The sequence below is a fragment of the Acomys minous genome, assembly GCF_964271855.1.
Source record: "Acomys minous genome assembly, chromosome: 10".
NCBI classification, from domain to species: Eukaryota; Metazoa; Chordata; class Mammalia; order Rodentia; family Muridae; genus Acomys; species Acomys minous.
In genome coordinates this window covers 53,262,010-53,280,516 of record NC_140491.1, presented here as the reverse complement: position 1 = coordinate 53,280,516, position 18,507 = coordinate 53,262,010, and the positions used below count along the sequence as shown (strand labels likewise).

General features: G+C 43.3%; 1 protein-coding gene across 8 annotated transcripts in view; it reads right to left on the bottom strand.

Annotated features, from left to right (window-relative positions):
• Positions 1–18,507, bottom strand: part of BCL11A (BCL11 transcription factor A) — a 100,206-nt gene that overhangs the window by 73,700 nt on the left and 7,999 nt on the right. For 7 of the 8 annotated variants that reach the window (XM_084799566.1, XM_084799567.1, XM_084799568.1 and 4 more), the window contains one exon: positions 14,540–14,869. In XM_084799566.1, coding sequence (XP_084655692.1) covers positions 14,540–14,869 — 330 coding nt within the window. Of the gene's footprint in view, positions 1–14,539; positions 14,870–18,328; positions 18,465–18,507 lie in introns of those variants that run through there. The other variant, XM_084799570.1, reaches the window with a different exon arrangement.

The window sequence follows — 18,507 nt, the reverse complement described above, 5'->3', positions numbered from 1 at the left end:
AGCTCTGCCCCTCCCCCACCTCCCCTGCCCCTCCCCAGTCTTCTCTGTTCTCCTACCTCTTTGGAGCTCCTAAAAACTAGACATCGATTATGTCTGCGCTTTTCCCTTTCTATTCAAGATAAACAAAGTGCTTCAAGTTCAGGGCGCACCCTGGGACCCTTGACAAAACAATCTATCACTCTGTCTGCTAAACCAGTCTGGCTACACCATAGCCAGGGAGGCAAGGCTCCCGACATACAATTTTCCCTTTGTGCTCCCTCCCTCTCGCCACTAACCTTTTCTTTACCACCTTCTCCAGAGCAGATGGACTTGACCACTGTTGCTTAAGCTTCTCCTGGCAACCTCAGAAGCCCGAAGAAAAGAAAGAAGCTCTTAGGTGCCCCTCCCCCTCCCCATCCCCTTAGACCCACACACTCTCCACTGTCACCCAGAAAAAAAAATAGATGAAATGCAGGGACCGCCCATTCCTTCATTCCCTGCAAGACTATTTTAAGTGAGTTTTGTTTTAAATCATATCCATTAATTTACCCTGACTTGCAATTAAATGCAAGCACACTTTTTACAACCAGTACGGAATGTATTAATTATAACTACAAATGGTCAAATGAGAGCACAGTCCCTCCTAAAAATATTAATAAAATGCATAATAAATAATATTAATGAAACAAAAATAGATTCACAAGCCTTGGCCTGGACTTTTACTATTTCACGAAAGGGGAAGGTGCAGCCAAGGAAACTTGTTCCACGCATTTTGGCAGAACTCTGACCGGCCGCCATCATTAAACTCTAATGTTTTGGCTACTCTCTGGATTGGGGGTCAGTCAGGGAGGGATGCAGAGGCCACCAAGAGAAGCTGATGGCCCTTCTATCCAAGACAGAGTTGGAAACACATTGCCCACATGGTCAAGGAAAGCTCACCTTCCTAAGTCAGGCCTAGTTAACTGCTCAGGCCACACACATCCCAGCCCCCTCCCACGCCCACAATGGATAAACAAGACACCCAGAGCCCAGGACAGGGTCTTAGTTGACTTTGAGTATCAGGGTTCGGCACCAGCATTGGGCTCAAGGCAGCCTGCCCTGCACCAGCGCTGGAAGCCACCTTTGTCCCTGCCGCTGGCCAGAGCAACCTGTCTTCCAAGTGGCCACCAGCCTCTGCCTCAGCCCAGCACAGGCTGCCCTGCCCCTCCCCCCCAAATCCAACACACCCACAGAACAATCGAATCTAATTAAGATGAGAGAGAAATTTGCATTTTCCTTTCACTGTACCCCAGCAATCACACAAGTTCTTCAAATTTTGAGAATTTTGTTCCTCTGCTAATTATTCCCCTCATTTTGCATCTCAAGGCACAAAGACAGTCTCTCTCACTGGTGGTCTATTAATAGTTTGAAGTTTTGCACTCAGAAGGTAGGGGTGTTCACCACCACCCCCCTTTTTTTTTAAATTATTCTGTCATTTCAAGTTTTGTAAGAATAATGGTTTTGGGGGGCTTAATTATGGTTTTGTTTTGGGTTTGTTTGGGTTTTTTTTTATTCTGGCTTTTTTGGGGATGGTGATATTAATATTTCCTCAAAACAACGGCTTCTGCCTGGTTCTGCATATTAGGATTTAACCTTAGAATAGTTACTGTCTGCCTGGCTTATTGATTTATAGAACCTTGGTATGTAATAGAAGAAGGGAAAAAAGAGAGAGGGAAAGGGAGAGAGAGAGAGAGAGAGAGAGAGAATTCCCAGGCATAAGTGTGTGCTTGCTGTTCAAATTTCAGATCATGTGTTGTTCATTATTATGACTTTACTTGAAGTCACTTGCCACAGTGAGACGGACTTACTTCATTCGCCTTCCACCCTTCTACTCCCTTTGAGGACTTTGAAAAACAGGACAGTTTTTATAAGGTACATTTAAAGCACGAACTGGCTTGGATAAAAACGATGTCTCAACATCTGTAAATTCTCTCATAATACATTTTTGAGCAGCTTGTGCAAAACCACACGTCATTTTTAAGGAGTTAATAAGATTGTCCTACCAACAAAATGTAATGGTGATTTAAGAAATTCTAAGATTTTTTCACTTACTTCCTGCAGAATCATTTGTGTGCTTGACGTTTATGCAGTTTCTCCATTACATAACAATCTACCTTGGGTACACTAGATCATGCCAGTCTATTAGAAGGAAATCTGTACTCCATATAAGCAGAAGTTTCCAGTGGGTTTTGACTTGCCACTGTGTTTCGATGTGAAGTGTTATTGTAGCCGGGTGGAAAGCACAGCTACCCCACGCTCACGTTTTTAACTCTCATGCTGTCCGCCTTCTTACTGCTTCCAGAGCTGTGTCAGTATTTACATTCCTGGAAGTTAAATAAACCGACATGGCAAAACTCCTGGACAGACTGAATAATAAGGCTTGTGATGACTAAATTGTTTACTTTTTACCTTGTTAGGACCGCTTTCTTGAAAGTTGTGGGGGGGGGGGAGACAGAGAGAAGGAATGAAGGGGGTTGGATAGAGGGAAAGGGAGAAAGAGAGAGGAAGAGAGATTTACACACCAACACCCACATGGCACAAAGACCCTCCTATCCACAGCAACAATACCAAAGCAGAGTGGCTAAGGGACTCTTGCCCGTTCTGTTTTGTTTCTTAAATACTAAATCACCTGAACACCCCCTTCTCCAGCCCCCTCTCGCCCATAACGTAAAAATATGAAGATATTTTTTTTGCCCATTTTCAAATAGCAAATTATCCATTAGATTTCATCATATCTTAGTAAAGCAATTACATCAAGAAAATGATAGTGCGTGTGGAATCAATTATGCATGCAGTTGGCCGGAGACCAAAGGCTGTGAAGTCGGAGAGGGCAGAATCGTTCGACACACACAAATAAAAAGACCCTGCATCTCACAGATGGACCCCATCAGTTCATCTTACTGCCTAAAAAGTTCATGCACTTAATAATTTATTTGTGTTCTGGATACTGTTTCCCAGCTGAATATTAACAACTTTGAACTGAAGCATGCTTTTAGCATGGTATGGATGGAAGTCACAGTAGGGGCAAGGCTAGAGGCCCTCAGAGGTTAAAATTATAGTTGTGTTTCTTATCCACTGTTCATTTTCCATCACAATTTATCTTCTTTCATTAAACATTCCTTTTCATCAGAATATCAGTTCCAGTGTTCTGATCCTGCTTGTTAACCAGTGGTAAACTCATAAGCCAAAGACGGGTTTCAGCGATGCAGCACAGCCTATCCCACAGAAAAAGCAACACCAGAATTGCAAGCTCTCCAACATGGGAAACCGTTAGATAACACCTTGTTTTCACGAGCAGGGCCCTCATGTACCTGGAGGGAGGACCAGGGGAGTCTAGAGTTCCCCTTTAAGCTCAGAGCAGCAAATTTGCTGGGCCTATGAGATGAAAGAGCCATGCTAACGGAGTCTCCAGACACAGCTGAGGGACAGTTTATTTAAAAGCACCAGAAGCACCTTCCAGGTGCTTGCAGGCTTCTCCCTTCCAAGAGGGGGACCTGAGGTCACAGCACTGAGACATCCAGGCCTTCCTGCCATCCAACAACTAACAAGGAAGCTGCCCAGCAGTGTCTGGGGGAGCAGGGACAGCCAATCTAGACATGTCTCAATCACACACTTAAATCTTACAGTCTTCTTCTCCCCAAATGAGGACCATCTCCAGCCAACACGTCCACAAACTGTACTTAACGTTAAAAGAAAACGGATAAAACATATGTAATTACTCAAGGTTAGACTTCTAATTCCTCAATTCACTAAAGGAAACTTGGCAAGAAGATGCATCATTTTGCTCTGCTCTAGCGGGGCATATGAGGAGGGGCGCCACTGAGGCAGCCAATACACAAAACATGATCAAAAGTGATTAACAACAGCTTCATATGCAAATTGCATTAATGAAGGAGTGCAAAGTCATCATGTAAATTAAATATGTCAAATCTCTTGGTGAACTTTCAATCTTGAGAAGAAAAAACACGGCTTTAATTTTTTTACATCATCAATTTTGCAAGATTGAAAATCTAAGAATCTTGGTGTTATAAACAATTTTCACCTTTTTTTTCTCCTTCAGCAGGCTGACAGGCCAGCCTGATGTGCACCGAATGTACATGTTAATAGGCCAATCAAAAATGCAAAACAATTCGCAATTACTGGAAGGACCTAATGGTCATTAGAATTTACAACTAGGTAATGAACTGAAGTCTGCCCACACCATGCATATTCATAAAGCAATTTAGCCTTTGAAGATTAAAGAAGTGCTTAAAATTCAAATGAGCTTTAGCAAATTATCAGTAAGATTCATCCAAAAAGCAAAGGGTTTTTCTTCCTATGATTTCCTCATTTTTTTAATGCAAAATTGTTATATCTTCCAGACTGAGCTTAAACTAAACACAGAGCCCCTAGTCAAGCCAAAGGGACTGAGAGACAGACAGAGGCTGCAAACATCGTTACGGACTTTGTTCATAAAACTAAACCCTTAAGAGCCAAACCTATCTCTAAACATGGTAATTTATCAAAAACAGCCCAGAGTTGCTCATAGGCAACACTACACGGTCCTCCAACAGCACAGATTACCAGACGTCCCCCGCCCTCCCAGAAAGCCTTTTCCCCCTCAAGTTGCCTCTCCTGTGTAAACATCCACTGTGGTAGAAAAACAGCTTTTTTCATCGGCTTGGAGTGGCGTGCCTTTGAGAAGTTTCTGCTTCCGAAAGGAAGAGAGCAAGAAGGGAAAGAAAGGAAAGACGAGGCTGAGAACACTGTCTGGTTTACTTCTGGGAGCAAACATCCTGTCCCTTGGTATTTGTCGTCCGGGACTACCCCCACCCCCGCACCACCACCCCCGCACCCCCCCATCCCCCATGCTACACTGGCAGCACTTAATTCAAGACGAAGGGGTCCTGCAGACACCAGCTGACATTCAGAAAGGTGTGCATCTACTCAGCGGCAGGAACCCAGCCCAGGCAGTAAGTGAGAAGCATCATTCGCTTCCCAATTACCAGTCTGGAGGAGAAGACTCTCCTTGAGTGCTGACACCTCACCAACCTTGCGAGGTTTTTTTTTTTTAAGCCTAGTGACAGAATTCCCAATGTATCCCTCTCCCCACACCCCAGGTGTGTGTTCAAGTCCTACCCCAGCTGCTAGACAAGCCACACTGCGGAGAGCAAGCTTTCCAAGGGCCACAGCGTCCATGCTGGACGGGAGCTCCACTGTGCTATGGGGATTTGTTTGAACTCCTGTTGAGAAATATGACAGAGATTTCTCCTCCATTCTTCCCTCCCCCACCCCTTCATCACCATCTCAGACTTTTAAAACCAAAAATGAGGGTGTATTTTGAAGTATAAAAGTAAGGAGGGAGCCAGAGGAAAGCTCAGGGTTGAGTCCTGGTTCCTTGACTCTCATGTTGGCAGGCCCAGCTTTAATGGGGGCCACATTTTAGTGTTTATCAGCAATAATAGGACACAGGGCTGGATGGACCCTTCATCTACAGCCATCTGTACAAGCCACAGGCCCACAGTCCTGACCAATTCTGTTTGACGCTAATGTTAGTCACATGAGTGGAATTCACTGAGTGCCGGTATGGGATGTGACAGGGTAAATCAGAATTAGATTAAAAACAAAAGTTTAGAGACTGATGCTGCACTGCAGAGCAAATAGGACTTGAAGGCCAAATTTCCCCTAAATGCCTTGGAGTCGGTCTTCCTATTAAAGCGATTGCCTACCATCCCCTTCCTGGCCACAGTCACACCGGAAAGTGCATACTGGACTTGGGATAGCCCTCTTTAAATACAATAACTATATACTTTATAGCAATTAACTTGTGGTCAGGAGTCTGCAGGCAGCAGGCTGCCCCAAGCAGATAGCAGAGGAGGAGGGCCCAGAGCTGGGCCAAGCACAAAAGACAGGTCCAGCGACAATGCCTGTTGTCAGCAGCTGCATTATTTTTATACAGGAATTTTTATCTCTATTGTACAAACAAGTACATGTCTGTGCTGACTTGTTAAGCAATCCACTTGTATGTAGAATAAGGTTTTTTTTCCCCCTGCTTGCTACCAGTCACACAGCTCTAAGATCAGAAGAAATGCGTCGTCTTTGAAGCTGCTCAAATGTCTTAGTTAAAAGGACAGCAGTTGTTTTCAAAGATCCATGAGTATCTTTATCAGAATTAAATTTTTCCTTATTGATTTTTCCCCCTTAACATAACAAAAACATAACATGAGAAGGTTATGATTTATTATTTTTTAAAAAAATTTTTAGCCTTGAAATGATTTTTCAGTAGTCAATGCTCCCTTTTAAATGTAAAAGAATAATTCTTTTTTTAATCTTAAGGTGGGATGAAGTAGGAAAAACTCATGAGATTTAAATTTTAACATTGGTTAATGCATTGTTTAACCTTAAACTCAAAAGGGTTTCTGGCTGGGGCAGGGGTTACTAAACTGGGTGCTGAGATGGTTCCCTGTGGCCAGCCCCTTCTGTGTAAACAGGGTCGTGAACTCAGGATAGAGCTGGGGTCCCGATGGGGGAGAGGCCAAGTTCTTTTGTCCAATGAGGTGTTCTGTCTTTGACACATAAAAGACCAGATTCAGCAAGTTAGGTTGTGCTCCAACTGGGTAAGAATCTTGCTTTCCTAAAAAATTAACAGGTGTGACTGTTCTCTTCAGCACTCTTGAAAGCATCAACACATATCGAGAAAATGAATGACCAATGAATATAAAATTCAGTGGCCTGTACTTACTAGAAGGCATCCCTTCGTGTTTTAGAAAGTTTTTTTTAATGAAGGAGGGGGTTTGGGGGAGCAAGGCACAGCAACACCTGCGTTGGTTTTGAAAGTACCTCTTCGGGTTTCATGGAAAGTCCGTTATTGATTTTAATGGGAGTTTTTAATCGGTGGGTCTGCCTCTATCTAAAAGCAAGATCAAATTGTAGGTGTAATTGTTTCTCACCAATGTTAACAACAGCAAGGACACAAACGAAAACTCATTGTGAGTAGCCAAAGGTCCCCAGGTATCCCCTGGTATTTGTCAACATACCTGCTCCAGGGCCCCACTGGGAATTGCTTGGCGGAGACCAGCTTGGTTCTGAGCAACAGGCTGCCAACCCTGTCTAGTAAAGGGTGTGGAAGGTCCCTTTCTCACCTCTTTTACGAAAGTTTCCACCTGATCATCTCACCTCTGGGTGAGTATAATTTGTTGTTTAGCACTCTAAGAACTTGGTGTTTATCCAGGTAAATCAAAAACAGGCAAAGGAGGGCGCAAGGGAGCCATGGCAGGCCTAGCCCACCTCCAGTGCGCAGGTCAGTCAGCTGCACACACAGCACCTTGCCTTAGCTGAGCGGCCAACTAACCCTTCCCGCAGAGTTGCATCAGACACCTCAGTCTCTAGGGCACCCCGGAGAGGAGGCACCTCAGTTCCCTATCGGCAAACTTCTCACTCTCTGCTTCTGGCAGCTTATATTTCCCAGTGTTTTGTTTCAGGAAACCTGTGTGTTTTTCTTTGTATGTCTTGTGGATTTACCACAACTGGTTCTGACAGCTGTTGATTCTGTTAAATGAACACATAAAAATTCTCTAGAAAACCTCAAGCAATAGCAGACTCAAAAATATAATGGAAAAATATTTTAATGGAGCTCCAATTGGGAGTAGGTTTTTTAAAAAGAATACATAAAGGTATAGGAGTCCTAAATCAGCACTCTGTGTGTGTGTGTGTGTGTGTGTGTGTGTGTGTGTGTGTGTGTCTGTCTGTCTGTCTGTCTGTCTGTCTGTCTGTCTGTGTCTCTGTTTGTGTGTGTGTGTCTGTGTGTGTCTGTGTCCCTCTGTGTGTGTGTGTGTGTGTGTGTGTGTTCACGCATGCGCGGACATGTATGTGTTTAATGAGAGAAGAAGGGTGTTGCAAATCACCACAAATATTTACACTGTAATCCCTTTGTTCAAATCACATACTTTTAACAGAAAAAGCTGGAACTGTGGCTATTTAAAATTTTTAAATATTCAAATGCCTGCCATTTACCATATGAAACAAATTATGTCACATTTCTCCATACCAGCACATGCAGGAAAGAAAAAAAAAAACCTAACCGGTGATGGATTGGGAGGTGGCAGAGTTGGGGAGACAAACTCTAAGAGGAGGAGGAAAGGATGATGTTTTCATTTTGCTGTACATCAGAGGCGACCATGATGGGAACGGTGGCAGAGCAGCGTCCTTCCGTTGCTGTCTTTCACACTGGGCTATCTAAGTTTATGCAGTTCCCTCGACTAGCTGCAAATTAAGCTTGCTGTGTACAGCTTTATTATGGTGCAGTGGTGGAGGAAGCATTAATATTCCGACTCCACATCTGACAGGGCATTTACATGCGCCCATCTGAGCGGCACCTGAGAGCCCCTCCAAGGTGCAGTAACTGTGCGCCTATTGTAAAGGCAAATGAAACCCGCCTATTCCCTGCTGGGATCAGAAGTGACCTCGCCACCCCCCATGCCTCAAATCCTTCCCTTGCCAACCTAACTCAATGCCATCGCAGAATGACGAATGAGCTCAGAAATAGACCCCAAGTTACTAACCCTGCTAAGAACAGCAAAAATCCTTCGCTGGAAATGTTTTAAAAATGCACAGGGCGTGCAGCTGGCCAGTAAAAACCAGAGAGACAGATTCCAGTGAACTCAATATGGAATACGTTACATTCGAAGACTGATTAGAAATACGGCCTGATGTTTGCTGCCTTTAAATTGAGTTTGGCATCAAGCATACTGGCTTTAATAATGCTGGCATTTTAGTATTGTTATTATTTTAAATTTGCCTTTGGTCTCAGAGAACACATGTGGAGAGCTAAAAAAAAATTCTTATTCGTCAGGTTACATTTCCTGGAAATTAAGTTTGTGACAGAAAATGACTCCAGAAGCAATAATATGGTTCGTGCTCAAATTAATTAGGTCATTGTTGTAAAAACTACATGGCAAATTACAAAGGTAAATTTACAGATATTGGCCAGTGCTCCATACCCTGGCAATAAAAGGGAAAAGCAGTTTAAGGGTGCTGATTTACCTGGGCCACAAAAAGAACAGAGGGGAGATACAATGGTCAATTTTCTATTTGTATTACAAACAGAAATAGCGGTCATTCTCCATTAAATTATATAGTCTGCACGTATCTTATGAACTTCATTAATGTCTTCCAAATTGACACATACAATAAAAACCTGTTTGATTTGAGATGTTAAAAACGAGCCCCTACACTAAAAATATATGTATTTTTGTCTTTGAAACAACAACACTGCTGACATGGCCATGACCCGAGTGAAATCTGAGGTAGCAGAGAGGTGCTGAAGAGCCTTGGCGATCAAATCTCATGATAACCCGGTGGCAAGGTGCCACCCTGGGTCCAGCTTGGTGCTAAGTGCTCCTTACGGAACGGGCTAGTACTACTGTACGGAAGGACAGACTGGGGCTGGAGGAGAATTTTGCCAAGTGATGTCTTTGTATAATAAAGGATGCAAACCGACCAACCAAGGTAGATCATCAGATTGACACCCAGTGACAGGTTCCCTGGGCTTTCCTCCCGCTCCAACCTTGCACCTTCCTCCATAGGAAACCCAAACTTGCTTACTCAGTGACAGTCCGTGCAAAGCCATTTGCCTCTTGTCCTTTATTAAATAACACTGGTAAGACACCATGAGACCCTAACATCTGCATTCCATGTTTGTATGCGCCCCAACTTAGCTCTCCCATGTTGGCCAACTACGGAGGCTACAGTGTGAAGTTAACGGTTTTCCAGGAGTCTAAAACAAGCCATTAATATGCATCCAGCTCGCCTCTCCTCAGAGCTGAAGGTGCCTGTCCTGACCCAGGCTGACATGTCTATGCCCAGTTGTATTTTCCAGCCCACGGACAGCCCCACAAATTAAATGCCACATTCCCTGAGAGAAAGGTGTGCAGAACGTACTCGAAATCCTTTTAAAAAGAAAGTGCACAACCTGCCTACAAAAAAAAGGATGGGTTGATTTGAGAAATTACAGCACTTGGGGGGTTTTTGTTTGTTTGTTTTAGTTTTCGCAGAATCAACACAGAGGATGGGAGGGAAACTTTGTCCCCCTCTGCTCCTATTCTTGAAGTGAATACATATTTGTGTTTCCAATAAAAGGCCATTTTTACATTAACTGTCTGTAACAGCAGGAGACAGCAGACCGAACACAATGTCCACATCACACAGAGGAAGCTCTCCATATCACGTGGGCCTATTCTCAAAACTATTATTTCTGAAAGACGCTCAGGAAGATGCACGGGGCATCTTTTCTGCACCACCCAGAGGGTAGGATCAGAGGAACTTTGAGATCCTTGGGATCTTCTACATTTAAAAAAAAATTTTTTTTCTGGTTTTCTTTTTTGGCTTTCCAAAGTAAATTTAGCAGCCATGCAGGCCACTGTGTTTAATTAAGCTTTCAAAAGTCCTCTGACAATGCCAGCAATTGCAGGACACTTCTGCAGCTCAATCATGCAATCACTGTGACAGTTCTATTTACAACGTGTCTTAAGAGTTTCTCTGACATGGTACTTTGACAAAACATCCAAGCTGCCAGTCCACAACCTTTCCCTGCCTTATTTACAAATACAGCTTGTGTACAGGACTCCCAGTTCCAGGAGCATCAGTTTGTGGGCAGTGGCCTCACAAACACAGCCTCCCTATGAAAACGCTAAGTATTTGTTACGAAATAACACTCACTGTCTATGGATTCTGAAGGGTAAATAAACATCCACCAGTGCCCTGCTTTGTTTGTTGAATGGCGCTGTTTTCTGCCACACTGAAAATTGACTTCAGAGATCAGTATATTTTTTTTATTCAGAATCATACAAATAAAGAGAAATGAAAAGTAAGTAGTCATAATAAGATACTGTCATTTGTAGTCTCGTTTACAATTAATATACAAATTCATCATCCTCCAGTGTTTTTTTTTTCCTGTGCTAGGAAAGAATTAAAGTGGGTACAAAGAGAAGAGGAAAGTTGGTTCTGTAAATTGTGAAAAGCACTAGTGTGGCTGACCTGCAGGTGACATGCTAATACCGTTGCTTTTAACGTTCTCCTCCTCCTGAGAGAGTCTGTCTTACATTCCATCACCCGGATATCAGCTGCTCCGTCGAGGCAGATGACTCCAAACACCGAGTGGAAATGCCTGTGTTCTGAGTGTCAAGGGGAAAGACAGTGCTGCACCAGTAGCAGCAGCCTCCTTGCATTTTAGCAGGCGTCTGTTTTCCCATTCTGTCCAAAAGCTAACTCTATGATAGGCTAATCCTAATTTAAAGATTCCCATGTGCAATGAGCCAAAACTTCAAGACTGACACTGTGAGATAATGTTTGGGGCCTTTTCTATGAAAGAAAAACAGTTTTATACTCACTAATCTTCAATGAATATTTTACTCATCATAAAATAAAAGACTCAGAAAAAATAAAAATAAAAGCCAACCATATAGAAAGCTCCAACAGTCATAGGCTGCTCCTATCTGATGGTGGGTGCCTGACATGCATGTTGATGAACTGGGCCACAAAATGTAAGCTGGTAATAGCCATTTAAATGAGTACCATTCCAATGGTCTCTGTGGCTCATAATCATATAAGGCTCTGACTATCTAAACAAAATGGGAAAGCCAGCTTAGCCAGGGTCTATGGATATAGGTAACGCATGTTCATGATATATGAGAACACACATCCATCAAGTCCTCATGTAAAAAGCATCCTGCAAAAGAAAACCAGTCAGCTTTGGGAGGCCTGAGCACAGGCAGCATGCATGCTATTGTACTGCAGATCTTAAGAGTTAACCCTCCTCTGTCTCAAGGTCCCCACATTCTAGGCTTTCCTTACGAAGATTTCCTTCCTGCTTCCTGCCTATAAAATAGCACAGAGCCTATAGTGAACTCAAATCTAACTTATATCACTTTCATAAAGTCTTGCCTACCCAGCATGCTTAAGTGACTGTCTTTCATGTGGCTGCCAAGCACATTCTTATAGACATTCATCAATCTATTTCTTCTCCAATAGAGACCACTGCTTTCTGTCTTTATGACACATGGTTCAAATGGCTACTGAATGGTTCCTGTTAGGAACTGTGTGAGACCTGGCATAGAGAGACTGGCTAGGAGTACATCGTCCTCTTTCCAGAACTTTGTTTCAAGAGCATCTGAGGTCCAGAGCATCATAAGTTATGTGCAATGGCAGAATGTTAATTTCACTGTGGGCATCCCTTACTTCACTACTGTGAATTACGAGAAATCATGATTCTAGCTGCTGACATCTCACTTTGAGATGTGACCATGCTCTTTATTCTCAACCAATACCAGGGTAAGAACAGGTGATTAAACACAAGCAAAGGAATCAAGATGTTGCAATTATTTGTACATGAAACGTTTGCCTCACCTGAATTGCATGTGTATACTAAGTGAGCATCTTAGATGCCTTAGATAACTTTCCGTTTCAGAGAAACAATGTATCACTAGCCCTAGAAAATAATATATTTCAAATTCACTTTCTTTTTTTCCCCTTCTTCTTTAGATACTGCTATCATAATTGTTTCAAAATATCATGCAATCATTAGGACAACCAGGAAGTTAAGAACTATTTCTTTCCCTGCACATCCATGTAGATTCACAACTGCAACAGCATAAAGCCCTAACTATTTATAAGGCTTTTCTTCAGCCTTCAGGTCCCTCTCCTAAATACAGAGGCCCTGATTTTCAAACTGGCTAAACCTGAAACTGAAAACCTATGTAGGCCCTCAAGGATAAGTGTGGTTTTAATTCTTGCCTGACAGACACTGTGTTTTGTCTTTTAAACGAGCAGCCCAATATGTAAATATGATGTTACATCACACAAGCCTTACTCCATATTTGGTGATTTAGCAAGGCTTTGGATCTCCAAAGACGACGACAAATCCCCTTCCGCCTGCTCTTGCTTCATTAATCATGCCTTACACTTCTGTTCATTTTCCTTTCAGTCACAAGACAGCACATGGAAATGGTCATTGCCATATCCTACAGGGGGGCAGGGGAGATAAAAATCATAACCTACATGTCTCAGAAGCTAAGTGTGGTGGCCTCTAGAAAAACACTCTATGCATGAAGCTTTCCTGGCAAGCAAATTCCTCATTTCACTAAAAGGAAAATACCTGAGTATTGTTGCAAAAAAGCATTATTTAAAAAAAAAAGATAGAAAATGCCACACTTGATCTTAACGATCAAAATCCAGATGTGGGGGTGGGGGTGGAGATGGCATTTAATCCCCTCTGGATCACTGACCTATTATTATGGTTCAACTCTCCGGTCCAACTGTATCCGAGAGACAAGTTCCAATAAGTCCTGTGATTATCCAAACCACCCTCCAAAAAGAAAGAAACCTGCTTTGGAAGGTGGGGGCAATGCAGGAAGGGGACTGTCTGCCAGATGTGGTGGTCCTGTCACCACAGCCTCCGCTTCTGCTTTTGCTTGTGTCACGTGCTAAAGCAAACAGTGTTTTAAGAGCCACTACCTAGTGTTGCTGTTTACCACTACAGCAGGGAATTACAGTCCCTTTGTTAGCTTTTAATTCCTTTTCCCTGGAGCTGCTGAGAAACCCACACACCTAGCTACCTCTTTGGAAAAATTAAGAGGAGAGAGAGAGAGAGAGAGAGAGAGAGAGAGAGAGAGAGAGAGAGAGCGAGCTACTAAATATGTGCATGCATTTTTCTCCAAGAAATTTTTCACATTAGGCTAGAGAAAGAACAGTGGAATCTGGACTGGACATTTGTAAGGGTGACATGTGGTTGTGTAAACCACAAACAAAATCAAGATACATCTGTCAAAACCACATCAGAGACAAGAGAGCACAGAGCAGCATTTATCACTGAGCTGAAGAGGCAGGCTGCAGGGAGCAGCCGTTCCTGTCAAACCAACCTTTTGAAATTTCCAACATGCCCTTAAACTTTTCGAGTAAGCATGTCTGTGCGCTTCAGCAACTGCCCTCTCTACTCTGGCCTGGCCAGTCGAAAATGGCATCTTAAAGTCAAGGTCACCGTGTCATCCCACCACGGGGCTGTGTTTAATTACAGCCCCATACAGGCTGACAGCCAGTATGGATCCAAGGCTAGCCCTGATCCTCACTTAACTCTTTCCAGCCCCCTCAGGCAAGGCGTTGGCTCTACTACAAATGCTTTGCCTCTGATGCATTCCCCAAGGCCAGAAGTGGACACTGGCAACTGAGCTAGGTGTAGTCAAGGCTCAACACTTTAAGATGAGAAGGCAAGCAAGGGAAGAAGAGCGCTTTGGGATCATGAGAGCCAAGCAGAGGATGTCAAGCATGTGTACCTTTCCCACCTACATCTGACTCAGTAAGGTAGAAAACAATTTATTTTCATCGTTCTGGGCGGAAGCAACGGGAACGGTTTTAACATTACAAGGCTGTCATGGACAGTCACATGGAGAAATACAGACAGACTTCCCCACTCCTTCCTGCTTGACTACAAAGCCTCTGCAAACGAAAAGAAAACATGCAAACAGCTTTTTCTCCTTTGCTTCTCATTTACCTGCTGTGTGTTCCTGTTTGGGGCAAATTCCTCTAGATGACGTTGATAAACAATCGTCATCCTCTGGCGTGACCTGGATGCCAACCTCCACAGGATTGGATGCCTTTTTCATCTCGATGGAAGAAGGGGAAGGCGGCTTATCCACACCTTTTTCTAAGCAGAGGCTGCCATTGCATTGTTTCCGTTTGTGCTCGATAAAAATAAGAATGTCCCCCAATGGGAAGTTCATCTGGCACTGCCCACAGGTGAGGAGGTCATGGTCCCCTTCCGGAGCTCCCAACGGGCCGTGGTCTGGTTCATCATCTGTAAGAATGGCTTCAAGAGGTTCGGCTGGAGTTGAAGAAACAAAAGCACAATTATTAGGGAACCAGTGTGCAAGAGAAAAGGGGACATACATTCTCAACCCCACCCTACTCCACCCCACTATGAAAAGTGTTTATAGCAGTCTCCATGTGACACCCAGGACATGTGGGCACAGGCAGCGTGTGGCATGGAGGATATCAATAGTCAAGTGTATCAGTGAGGCTGGCCATCATGCACTGAAGGAAATCCCTCCCACTTAGATAACTCCAGAGAAAACACACACACACACACACACACACACACACACTATAAATTCCTTTATTTATAAAGAATGTGACTTAATAGTTAATACAAGAAATATTCTTTTTTTTAAAAAGCTTAAATAATAACTATGGGAAAAGCATGAACTGAAGCCAAATACACACCTCCTTCCCCCCCCCCCACGACACACACACACAGTAGGTTGTCTATTGTGCCCAGGATTAGAAAAAAGTGAATGAGGCGCACACACCCTTTGTGTGAGTCTATAGGAACTACACACACATGGCCTCATAGCGTAGAAGACTGCTGCACCACACAGGACTGCTACATTTGCACGGCAGTTGTAAGGAAGTGACAATAGTCACCTAACCCACAACGCCGTGAGTCTGGCACTGCCAGCATCCTCCTGCCCTCATTCTCAGCAACTCCACGAAATCAAAGAAATACCAAATTCACTGGCACTTCTTCCCAAACACGTTGGCTAAATGGGGTACTTTTGAGTACTTAAGAAAATAAGCCAATTAGTCATTTTTTTTTCATCCTGAAGAAAAGAAATGTCTAAGATATCCTAAACGTGTTTGAGTTTGGTAGCATCCGTGACATTAAAAATCAGAGTGGACACCAAGCTCCACGCTTCAGAAAGCTGAGCATCCTTCCTTCAGAGTTGAGACGTTTCACCTAATGTAGTCAAAGTTGACTAATTTTCTGAATGAGCTCCAAAACGCTTCATTACGGGACTATTTCTGCACACATAATCACCAGCAAATGTTATAACAAGATAGACATGTCTTTCTTTCCTCTTTGGCTTTTTTTTTTAACTTTGCACTCCAGTATCTATTTGACCAGCTTTTATCATTTTTTTTAACCTTGCAAGTAGAGAGAAAAGAGAGCTGGTAAATCTTGTTTATATCATCTTAAAAAAAAAAAACTAAAACTTAAAAAAAAAACCCACAAAATACAAAACATGTCCAGGATGCTGCCAGTTAATAAAAAGTGAAGCAGAAAATGTACAAGTCTTAAACAGTTAATCAGTCTGACCTTCTTTAGCAAGCTGCCAATTTCACATTTAATGAACTTAAAGCCACAGAGAATCAAAAAATAGATTTTAATTTGAGTGTAGAATATTGGAACAGATTTTGATAAAGTGCAAAAAATCCAGTGAACTCAGGTTAAATTTATTTCAACCCTACCCAGGCTGCATATTGAGGGGGGAGATCTGGAGTAACTCCCAGATGTGTTGGGTGAAATAATATTGAGAGAGCCCTGCCTAAACCTGTGCTCAAGTAGGACATGTCATAATTTCTAGCCTTTGGTACGCCTCCTAATTTAACATAAGGTCACCATGAGAATAAGAAGGTTATCTCCCTACTAATGAAGACAGCACAGGAAGCACTTGAATGTTTCTTTGCCCAACATCCTGATCAAAAAGACAAATAGAGAATGCAGGAGCATTGCAGACAGAGGAGGCAGGCAGAAGCGCTCCTGCTTTGTGCCTTTATGTCATTTTTCTCCTACATTTGCTTTCATTTTGGCCAAGTGAGGAGTGGGAAGTCATGATCCATGCTATCTGCTATTTCAATGAAGGATTTTAAAGGAACATTGGCAATCGTAACTGGTTTTGCTGCTGTTGTTTAGCTACAAGTTCTGAGGTTGAGAGACTGAAAGACTCAAGGGGTAAAAAAAAAATCTTGTTTTATTAAAGGTAAAACCTTTTTTTTTTTCAAATCCTATCATCAGGATTCACTTGGGGTTTTTGTTGTTTATTGTTGTTATGCCCAGAGCCTGATGGATTTCAGAACCTAGGAACAGTATTTAGGAGCAAAGGGGGTGTTCTCTTAGATATCAGATAGTTAAAGGTAATTTGGTACAAAACAGACTTGGTTCAAGTCTTCTGAACGTAGTGACTGAACTGGTTTACAATCAGAACCAGGAAATGAAGTGGTAATTCACAGGTTGCTGATTACACCTCCACATTTCACCTAATTAATTTTATAGGAGGCAAAGTTCTTGAAAATAACAAGATGATCAAATGTACAGATATAAAACCTGTAACCTCAACATTTTCTACGCTCTTAACGTAAATTATTGCTAATTAACAAGAATTCTATCCTCATGTATGAAATGCATTTAACATCGGTCTCCCTGAAAAACATTTGCCTAGCAATGTTCAGAGAAATATCAAAACGTGTTTTTTTATTATTGCTGCTGCATTATTTTTTAAAAAATCAGACCAAATGGGGGGGCACAAAGAAAATATGAAAATACAATTCTCTTACTGCGGTCTACTGATTGGCATTGACATCTTCTCTCAGTGGCAATCAACATTTCCTTTCTGAGCATCAGATAATTTCTCTGTATTTTAATGCAAATTCCTCATTCCCTAAAAACATTCCTAACCTCAGCCATCTTACCCCCTCCCTTCAATTCTCCCCCACAATACCACCCTTTCTAAGCTCGGGCCTAACTCGGTACAAAGCGGGGAGTCCTCGATTGAAGTGGAAGGGAGTGGACAAATAATCACAATAATTAGCCGCGAATTCTCTCTACAACGGGAGGAAGACAAAATAAAATGTTTCTGCTTAATCCAAGATAGACTGGCCGGTCTCAGTGTCCCCAAAGCAGCAGACCGAAATATATTTATATATTCGTGTTGATTTCTCTCTCCTCTCCCTCTCCCCCCCCAACCCCCGCCGCCGCTGCCCTTCCCCATTGCAAACATAAAAAGAGGAGGCAAAAATCCTTATAAGAAATGTTGAGAAGAGGCAAGGAAACCAGGACCGCAGGAGGAGGGGGAGGGGGCCATGGGAGCTGTGTCTTCAAGTTTGCTTTCCATGTGGATTTCCTTAAAGAAGGTAAAGCAAACGGAGGCTGAGAATCTGAGAGGCAAAGCAAAGAAACAAAAGCAAAGCCAATGGCTACAGGCCGGGGACCCGGGTCCTGCGGGAGTAGGCCGCACAGAAAGTGAAGTTGGGGGCCCGGGATCCGAGGCACAAAGCAAAAGCAAGCAGCCTCCTTCCTGGCTGCAGACTCAGGCCGCGCGCGCTGCGAACACGTGCAGCAGCGGCCTCCGGGCCCCGTAGTCCCAGCTTGGAGGCAGCGGGTGGCCCGGGGACCAGGCAGCTGCCTCCACGCCCATCCAGGCCGGCAGCCGCCGAGAGCGGGTTTCCCTGAACCCGCCAGTTGTTGAAAAGGGGAAGTAAGGTTTAGAAAGCTGAGCAGGATCACCTGATCAAGTCTTAGCTTCATCGCGCACAACCCCGAGCGCGGGTCCAGAAATTCATTCTGCGGGCACAGGCTAACACTTTTACTTTGGAAGATCTGTGCAAATGTGTTTCGCCCGCAATTCCGGGCACCGTGTGCGCGCCAGGCGGCGACCGCGGTTATTCATTATTAATGACGCTGCT